General features: G+C 53.8%; 2 protein-coding genes and 1 pseudogene across 3 annotated transcripts in view; 1 reads left to right on the plus strand and 2 right to left on the minus strand.

Annotated features, from left to right (window-relative positions):
* Positions 1–4,426, minus strand: part of LOC105528296 — an 18,968-nt pseudogene extending 14,542 nt beyond the window's left edge. The window contains exon 1 of the transcript XR_001004339.1: positions 4,178–4,426. The product of XR_001004339.1 is annotated as a 39S ribosomal protein L40, mitochondrial pseudogene (transcript). The remainder of the gene's footprint in view (positions 1–4,177) is intronic.
* On the plus strand, positions 4,041–6,853 carry RNF26 (ring finger protein 26). Its single transcript, XM_011964941.1, has 2 exons — positions 4,041–4,332; positions 4,422–6,853. Exon 2 carries the CDS (start codon positions 4,651–4,653, stop codon positions 5,950–5,952), a length of 1,302 nt encoding a protein of 433 aa, XP_011820331.1. The 5' UTR covers positions 4,041–4,332; positions 4,422–4,650; the 3' UTR covers positions 5,953–6,853.
* Positions 6,854–8,480: 1,627 nt separating this feature from the next.
* Positions 8,481–9,610, minus strand: part of C1QTNF5 (C1q and tumor necrosis factor related protein 5) — a 2,178-nt gene continuing 1,048 nt past the window's right edge. Inside the window, exon 3 of the mRNA XM_011965009.1 lies at positions 8,481–9,382. Coding sequence (XP_011820399.1) covers positions 8,865–9,382 — 518 coding nt within the window. The 3' untranslated portion in view covers positions 8,481–8,864. The remainder of the gene's footprint in view (positions 9,383–9,610) is intronic.

The following is a 9,610-nucleotide window of genomic DNA, read 5'->3' on the forward strand; positions in this document are numbered from 1 at the left end:
TCCTTCCCTCCTTCCCTCCTTCCCTCCTTCCTTCCTTCCTTCCTTCCTTCCTTCCTTCCTTCCTTCCTTCCTTCCTTTCCAGGGTCTCAAACCTGTTGCCCAGGCTGGAGTAAAGCGGTGCGATCACAGCTCACTGCAGCCTCGACTTCCCAAATTCAGGTGATTCTCCCACCTCAGCTTCCCAAGTAGCTGGGACTATAGGCACATGCCACCACGCCCAGCTAATATTTTGTATTTTTAGTAGAGACAGGGTTTCACCATGTTGCCCAGGTTGGTCTTGCACTCCTGGGCTCAACTGATCCACCCACCTTGGCCTCCCCAAGTGTGGATGAAAAACAGGTGTGAGCCATAGTGCCCAGCCCTTCTAGTTTCTTGTCTAAATTAAATCGACTTGTTTTAACAGCATTTAGCCAGCATTCCCATCATGTATCCAAGAGTAGTTGTATGGTCAATTGTGATATAGTTTTTTCCAAGATATTTCATCTTTGGGCACATCCAGAATATTGCATATGATGTTTTTAGTTTTTCAAAGATGCCATTATTCTCAGCACAATTAGGCTGTGTCTTCTAATAACTAGTTCAACTATGTGCCACACAGGGGACATATCATCAAAAAAATGCTTCTAGATTTTTGGCCAAAATCCTGGCTTGTTCATCTTTATTATCTTTACTAACCATGTCATTGCTGTTATCAGACTTGCCCTTGATAATCTTTTAAATCAAAGACTAAAATTGTAAGTAGGTTTTTTCCTTAGTGCAAAACTAGGGAAAACTAGTTTTTCCTTAAGTCAAAACTAGAATGTAGCTAGTTAAATACACATGCGTGTTTCTCTAGATTTACATATATGCAAATTTAAAGAGAAATAGGTATTAATATTGAAAAATGTTCCTTAGCCACATTGCACAAACCACGTTAATTTCTTTTCTTTTCTTTCTTTCTTTTCTTTTCTCTGTCTCTCTCTCTCTCTCTCTCTCTCCCCCCCCACTTTCTTCTTCTTGTAAGATGTGTAGGACAGAGCTGGCACGGTGGCTCAGGCCTGTAATCCCAGCACTTTGGGAAGCTGAGGTGGGCAGATCGCTTGAGGCCAGGAGTTCAAGACTGGCCTGGCCAACATGGCGAAACCCCGTCTCTACTAAAAATACAAAAGTTAGCTGGGTGTGGTGGTGCATGCCTGTAGTCCCAGCTACTGAGGGAGACTGAGGCACAAGAAGCACTTGAGCCTGGGAGGTGGAGGTTGCAGTAAGCTGAGCTCGTGCCACTGCACTCCAGCCTGGGTGACAGAGCAAGACTGTCTCAAAAAAAAAAAAAAAAAAAAAAAAGATGTGCAGAATTGCTGAAGAGCTTCTTCGGCCCTGAACCGTGTTGTTTGCAGAGCTGATGTTTGGGGTTATAGGCTTTTCCATACCAGTAACGAACACTGGATCCTGACTGACAGAGGACCCCAGGTGCTCCTTTATGGAGACATTTTTGGCTATGTTTGTAATACTTGGGGTCCTCTGAAGCTTGGGTGGCACTGGGAGGGAACAGGGTAGAGAGTACAAGGATGAAAGCAAACCTTCTGTGACTATATCTTTTTATAAAGTTTTGACTTTTGGGACTCTTTTTTAATTTGCATAATTAAAAAAGAAAATATAAAAGACCAGCCTAAAACCATGGCAATAATATAGATTTTACTGAATGATTGATGAGGAGACGATGGGGAGGGCCATAATACACACAATAGCACAAAACAAAAGCCCTGAATTAGACATTCTTTTCTGGTTTTTCCAATCTCTTAATCCTCAATCCTCATAGTCTCTGAAAATCCCTTCTATTGTCCCAGCTAGAATCTTACGCTGAGCAAAACAAAACAAAACTGCAGGGTTTGTTTTGTTTTGTTTTGTTTTTGTTTTGCTCAGCGTAAATCAACTACCGCCAGAGCAGGCTTCCAGAGGGCTTTAGACTGCATCTTCCATTAGAAAATACTGCAAGCATAGAGCTTCAAGGTGTTCAGCTTTCTCAATATCTGGCTTATTTTCTTCTCAATCCCTGGGACTAACATTGTCAAACAATTTGAACTTCCTCCCTAAAGCTAGTTGGAGTGTTTGTCCCTGCCCAAAGCAGGATTACCTGCTAGGTTTCCTGGGAGTCAAGGGTTGTGGCTCATTAAAGATGGCTTTGCATTAGTGAGTCTCAGATCACTCAAAGGGGAGGTCTTGGTACTAAACAAATGGAAATACTCTCTTAGAGGATCCTGCCAACTCTGAGAAGGCCTTTACATGCTTCTTGGTGTGGAAAACTGGCCAGTTAATTGCACATAGTGCAGGCACAGCACGTTTGCCAGGTTTGACTTTGGACATAATGAGTAGGAAGCACCAGTGGGATACCCAGGAACTCTTCATGTCCAGGAAGCAGCTGGAGCCTGAACTTTGCAGGACAGGTTCAGGCTGAAGACACAAATTTAGAAATCATTGTGTATACAGGAGAGGAGGCTATGATGGAAACAGAAAGAATATAGGAAAGGGTAATGCCTCTGAGGCAGGAAGTGGTCAGTGGCGTCAAGTGCTGCAGGAAGATTGATTAATAACAACACAGTGTTCACTGGACAAGTAAGATCCCTGAAGAGGAGATGGTACGGGTGATGGGATCAAGTGTCTTGAAAGGGAAGTGGGCACATTCTCCAAGATTTGACACTGGCAGGAGGATGCAAGTGGGAAAATAAAAACATCAGCAACACATCACAACACAACAAACCATAACCTGGGCAGGGCCTGAGAGCAGCGAGAGAGAAAGGGTAGGAAGAAGCCAGAGGAGTTTCAGCGCCTGCAGTCCTTCCTCTGCACCGTAGCGTAGCCCCTACCACGACCCCACGGCCTCAGTAAAGGTTTGCTGCACACCTCAACTTCTTATCAGTGATGCTTTGGAGAATGAAGGATTCCGAGGCAGTGTTCAGGGCAGAGTGAAGGGGGATGGACAATTTGAGGAGCCCAGGAGTGGAGATGGAGAATTTAACCCAAGTAGGAAATTCAGCAAAGGTAACCAGGGGAAAGATAAGTCCTCTAGGAGTCCGCTAAGTATCCTTGGAGTTAGTAGAAAATCCCAGGATTCCCAATATATTTGGGATGGGGTTTCAAATATATTTTGACTATTGTTTGAGTATTAAAGAAAAGGGCAGGGCCAGGCTTGGTGGCTGACGCCTGTAATCTCAGCACTTCGGGAGGCCGAGGTGCGTGGATCACGAGGTTCAGGAGCTGGAGGCCAGCCTGGCCAACATGGTGAAACCCCGTCTCTACTAAAAATACAAAAATTAGCCGGGTGAGGTGGTGGGCGCCTGTACTACCCGGGAGGCTGAAGCAGGAGAGAATCGCTTGAACCCAGGAGGCAGAGGTTGCAGTGAGCCGAGATCGCGCCACTGCACTCTAGGGTAGGAAGGCCCAGGGTAGGAAGCTGAGCTGTTTCGAAATCTGTAGCCACCTTTTCTCAATGACAATGAAGTAATCTTCCAAGATGTTGAAAAACCTGGTGCTGAAAGTTTGGAGTAGCAGTTTGGGAATCCCCTGTAATAATCCGCTTTCCCTTGTGAACCTCAGGCACTGTCTTAAAATTTTTTGTATCCTCAATGCACTGTAGGAGCTCAACAAATGATAGAATAGATGAATAAATAGAGGAGAATGAGGAGACGGATCTGAACAGGCTGCGAAGGAGGTGCTATTCCAAAGCCCAGCCCAGAGGCAGTGACCTCGGACCCAAGCCAAAAAAAACAGCTCGCGTTCAGAGGCCGAGAGAAAGAACAGCTCCCAAATTAAGGGGAGTCCAAGGCCTTGCTCTTTTAGAGGGCGGGGCTAGGAGAACGTATTCCGACGCTGCCCGTCAACGAGCCAATCCCCGCCTCAAGGGGGAGGGGATTTAATCTGTCGCCGCTCCTTCCCTTTGGAAAGTAAATACGTTCGGGCGCCATTCAAACGGACCAATGAGTGATTGACGTTGTTGCGGTTGGCCCTCACCGATTGGCTGGAGTTTGTCGTCCCTCCCTCCTCGTCATCCCTCTGGCTCCACCCCTTTGCACACAAGATGGCGGCGCCCAGCGGAGTAGGGGCTGCGCTTGGGGTTTGCTGAAGCTGGTTGCCTCTCCCACTCCCCTTTTGGGTGCAAAGCGCCACTAACGGGAGGACGGGGGCCGGGCGGGGACAGGGGCACCTGCGTAGCTGGACTGCGAGCCCGCGCCCAGCTTGCGTCGACCCCACCCGGCCCCGGCCCGACCCGACCCGACCCGACCCGATCCGATCCAATCCGATCCCATTCCATCCGTTCCCCGTCTCCTCCCGGTCTGACCCATTGCCCGGCCGTGGTTCGCCACACCAGGCATCCAAAGCTGAGGTCGCTCCTACGGCCTGGGCTCGCCTTCGCTTTGGAGATGTTTGGGCTCTTCCCTCCCAAACAGCCCATCTTCAAAACCTGGACTCTTGGACTGGCACCTGGCCCCCTTTCCCTCTACCAAGACTCCTCTTCCCTCTTACCCACTTCTTCCTCAGATTCTTGGTACCCCCTGTGTTGGAGACCGCTCATTTTCCTTCCAAATTAATCCCAGACCCCCTAAAATATTGACAACCTTGACAACCCCACAACCGAGGAGCCAGACTTTCTTTTGGACTAACCTCCATAGCCCTATCATGGAGGCAGTGTACCTGGTAGTGAATGGGGTGGGCCTGGTGCTGGACGTGCTGACCTTGGTGTTGGACCTCAACTTTCTGCTGGTATCTTCCCTCCTGGCTTCCCTGGCCTGGCTCCTGGCCTTCGTCTACAACCTGCCGCACACGGTACTGACTAGTCTTCTGCACTTGGGCCGCGGAGTCCTGCTTTCATTGCTGGCCTTGATCGAAGCCGTGGTCCGGTTCACATGTGGGGGCTTGCAGGCCTTGTGTACCCTGCTCTATAGCTGCTGCTCTGGCCTGGAGAGCCTAAAGCTCCTGGGGCACCTGGCCTCTCACGGGGCACTGCGGAGCAGGGAAATACTGCACCGGGGCGTCCTCAGTGTGGTCTCCAATGGCCATGCTTTGCTGCGCCAGGCCTGTGACATCTGTGCCATTGCCATGAGCCTGGTGGCTTATGTGATCAACAGCCTGGTCAACATCTGCCTCATCAGCACTCAGAACCTCTTTTCCCTGGTGCTGGCCCTGTGGGATACAGTGACCGGGCCTCTGTGGAGGATGACGGATGTAGTGGCTGCCTTCCTAGCCCACATTTCCAGCAGTGCTGTGGCCATGGCCATCCTCCTTTGGACACCCTGCCAACTAGCCCTGGAGCTGCTGGCCTCAGCTGCCCGCCTCCTGGCCAGCTTTGTGCTTGTCAATCTCACTGGCCTGGTGTTGCTAGCTTGTGTGCTGGCAGTGACGGTGACTGTATTGCATCCGGACTTGACCCTGAGACTGGCTACCCAGGCACTCAGCCAGCTCCATGCCCGGCCATCCTACCACCGTCTTCGAGAGGATGTCATGCGGCTCTCTCGCCTAGCACTGGGCTCAGAGGCCTGGCGCCGAGTCTGGAGCCGCAGCCTGCAGCTGGCAAGTTGGCCGAACCGCGGAGGGGCACCTGGAGCCCCCCAGGGTGACCCTATGAGGGTGTTCTCAGTTAGGACCCGGAGACAGGACACTTTTCCTGAAGCGGGGCGCAGATCAGAGGCAGAAGAGGAGGAGGCCAGGACCATCAGAGCGACATCTGCCAGGGGCCGAGAGAGGCTCAACGATGAAGAGCCTCCAGGCGGGCAAGACCCGTGGAAGTTGCTGAAGGAGCAAGAGGAGCGGAAGAAGTGTGTCATCTGCCAGGACCAGAGCAAGACGGTGTTGCTCCTGCCCTGCAGGCATCTGTGCCTGTGCCAGGCCTGCACTGAAATCTTGATGCGCCACCCCGTCTACCACCGCAACTGCCCGCTGTGCCGCCGGGGCATCCTGCAGACCCTCAATGTCTACCTCTGAAGACTCCTTCCCTACCTGCCCACCCCTCCACGCTCCACGCAGGCACTCACGCTAGGACAGCATTAACACCGCATCTCCGGGTCCTGGTCTGAATCCCTCCTACCCCTGTGGCTGTCCTGCCAAGTCTCCAAGCCATACATCCTGGACATTGAGATGGAAGACTATGATCTGGGTGGGGGCAGGATAACATAGCTTCTCCTTACCCAGTGGGTCCCTTCGATGCTGAGTTTGGTGAGTATGTCACTATGCAAGGGCCTTGAGACTGTTTGCTGTGGGCTCTCGTCCAGCTTGCCCAGGGCCCACCCAGCTGCGTCTGGGGTTACCCTTCTCTGCTTCTGGTTTTTCTGTTGGAGATCTGTAGGTCCTTCTCCTGCCTCCTTCACATTTCCTCCCCAGCTTTTGTGGCCACAACATATCAGTGTTATTTGAGTGTTTTGGCAACTCAGGGGCCTTCGGATGATCTTGAACCTTTGTGTTCAGCCAGAGCCCCTGTGCCCTGGTAGGCTTTGGGGTTAGTATCTCTCAGGTACCCTCAGAGCCACCTCTGCCTGTCATCGTCTGATGAGGCTCCCTCCCAACCTGATCCAAAAGCTGGGCTCACGAGTTTACCCCTGGGATGGGGGATGCATCTGCACCTGACTTTGGGACCATGTGCTCTCTGGCACCCCAGCTCACTGCAAGTCTCAGGAGGGATAACCAGATTTCTGCTCATTCCCCTTCCACTCCCACATCACACAGAAAAATGGCATTCCTCTCTGTCTCTCCCTGGCATTGGAGAGGGCAGACTGTGCACAGTTCACTAGGGTCCAAATACAGAAGGGGCCAGGGCCCAGGGGCTTGCAGCTTCCTGAGGGGTCTCTGGCCCAGTTTCCTATGAATAAAGTTATCTTGACAGCTCTGACAGTCTCTTGTGCGTCCCTGCAAGGGAGCAGTTGGTCAAGGCAACAGACCCTGCATCAGGGTCCTTCAGCCCTGCCGGAGTCAGAAGTGTGGGTTGCGGGAGTACCTGGGCTTTAACGGAGGAGACGGGGAAGGAGCTAAGATAGGCTGGGAAGACTGTGTCATGGGGAGAGAGCATGCCAGGCGTGGCTGTGTGAGCTGTCATCCCTTCTGATTTGTCCCCTTGCACACGTGGCTTTCGAAAAGCCTTCTGTATTTTTTCTATTTTTGCCCAAATTAAGCCCTTGTAGAGAGGAATGTGAACCATCTCACCCCTTGAGTCAGCCTTCCCAGCTCCTCCCCCGGCCAGTCTTCCTGGGAGGGAGCATGGGGTTCCTGCTGCCTGGAGTCCGGTCTTACCCTCGGATCCCAGGAGGAGCTGGTGTGTGTCCCTGTGTGTCTTAGCATGGGGTCTGGTGCAGGGCTGGGTTGGAGTGTGGCTGTGGGACCTCCTGATGGAGGCTGCCTGAGGCCTGTCTCTAGCTCACATTTGGGCTCAGTCCCCATTGGCCGTATCTGCCCTCACATGACCAGCGGAAGAGCAGGGGCACTCCCCCATAATTGTATGTTCTGTCTGGGACCACAGTGCCTGGGACTGCCTTCAGGAAGGGGGCGCCGGGAGCTCAGGAAGAACTCTGAGGAGAGGCCCCCCTTCCTTGGGTTGAGGCTGTGCAGATGGGGCTGGGCAGCCCTGGTTTGTTAGTCATTGGGTTGGAGGTGGGCCCCCGGGTGGGGGAGCCTTGAGGGGCTTTGTGGCTAGCCTCAGACACAGTGGCTCGGCCCACCCAGGCTATGCCCAGAGCAGTGGGGGAGGGCTCCTCATCTCCACCTCAGAACTGGGAGGCTTAGGGAGGGCTTGGCCCTTGCTCTTTCCTTCCCTCAATCCGGGACAGGGAGCTGAGCAAGGGGAGGCCCGGCTCCTTCCAGTCTCTGTTTAATGTGGGGATAAACATTTTATGATAGAAGATAAACTTCCTGAGTTGGGAGTAAAGGACTCCCTTTTCTTCCATCTGCATCTGGAATTCCTTTGGCCGACCTCAATACCCCTCCTCCCCCTCACCACCCATAGTCAGGAGCTCAAGCTTCCCAGTATCCCTGCGGCGTTCTGGGGCCAGGGCACCCCCTTGTGGTCATCTCAGAAACTACTTATCTCTAGACGCCCAGGGAGGCCACTCACTCGGGTTACAGAGCAATAGCTTTCCAGTCATCTGGGGACCAGGCAAGCAGCGAGGGCAGTCATAGACCAAAGTCCTCGGCTCTTTTTTGTTGGATCAGGGCAGGGGCATGTGTGGTGCAGGCAGCCCCTATGTGGTTTAGTTGACATCTTTGAATTAGAAAAAGGTACCCCCTTTCTTAAGGGTAGCTGGAGCCCTACACCAGGAGGGCATCCCGCTGTCAGACACTCCTATTCACAACCTAGGTGGCGGCTCTGTGGAGCAGCCTCTCATTCCCCTGGGCCGGCTTCCTGTATATCTGTCCCATATCTCTATTTCATCCAAGAACCCTCCCTTCTGCCTGAGCACCCCCTCCACACCGTGATCCCAGAAACAGAACCCCCACCACTAAAGAAGAAAGGCTGGAGCCAGTAGGAGTGTTCTTAGATTTATTGAGTGATCTCAGTAAAGGGCCGGCCCCGTGCGCAGGAGGGGGTGAGGAGGATCCAGAGAAGCAGAGGACCAGGAAGAGAGCACCCCACCATGGGCTCCTGGGCCAGAGCAACTGGGGGACTCACACTTGCCAGCACAGCACACTCCTCTGGTCTTGGGCAGAAATCCAGTCACTGCCCCATGCTGCCATACCTGATTGCAGACAGCCACTGTCCCCATTCCTTGCCAGCGGCAGGACGGAGAGGCCCCTACCCCACCTCCCTAGTCATTCACAATATTCCAGGGGGGCCAGCCCTCCTGGATGACCTGGTTGTCAGCGTCACACCCTCCTCCTAGGAGTGAGCGTGAGCCCACTTTGCAGTGGCATTAAGCGAAGACTGGGGAACTGTGCCAGTCAGAGTACACCAGAAATCCGGAGAAGGTGCTGTCTGTCTTGATGCTGGCATAGATGCCAATGTAGTCACCCACACCCACCTGCACCCACACTTGGTCCTCGGGCTCCAGCCTCACCATGGCGCCCCCGGAGAGCGAGGCTGGCTTGGGCCAACCCCCGAAAAACTGGAAGAAAGAGGCAATGGATTCGCCGTTCTTCACCAGATCAAACTGCAGGCTGGCCCGGTAGACAGTGGCATGGACGGCGAAGTAGTAGACCCCAGGCACCTGGCAGGTGAACTTGCCGGTGACGGCGTCGTAATGTCCCTGCTCGTTCACCAGCACGCGGTCGAAGGGCAGGGGAGCATCAGACGGCGGAGGCAGCCGGCTCTCGGAGCGCTTGGCGCTGAAGGCGGATCGCGGAGGCACCGAGCACTCCCCTGCAGGCCCGGTGGGCCCCGCGGGTCCCGCCTCTCCTCGCGGCCCGGGCTCCCCTCGAGGTCCCGGCAGCCCTGCGGGGTAAGCGGGGCGGCAGGTTGAGCGTAGCGGCCGGGTCAGCCCGCAACGGGGCGGCGACTCTAAGGTCACCGTACCCCTCCCCGCCCCTGCCTGAGCTTCGGCCAGCGCCTCCTCCCGCACGGGTACCTCCTCCACCCATTCCCGCAGGGCAGATCTAGGGGGCTGGCCAAGGGGGCGCCCGCCGCCTGGGCCCTTCCTCCGCTCTGGGCTGCAAAGCTCAG

The sequence above is a fragment of the Mandrillus leucophaeus genome, unplaced genomic scaffold (assembly GCF_000951045.1).
Source record: "Mandrillus leucophaeus isolate KB7577 unplaced genomic scaffold, Mleu.le_1.0 Scaffold71, whole genome shotgun sequence".
Lineage (NCBI taxonomy): Eukaryota > Metazoa > Chordata > Mammalia > Primates > Cercopithecidae > Mandrillus > Mandrillus leucophaeus.

What these genes read in the sequence shown, in the direction of transcription:
- RNF26 (XM_011964941.1), top strand. Translation starts at nt 4,651, where the DNA reads ATGGAGGCAGTGTACCTGGTAGTGAATGGGGTGGGCCTGGTGCTGGAC.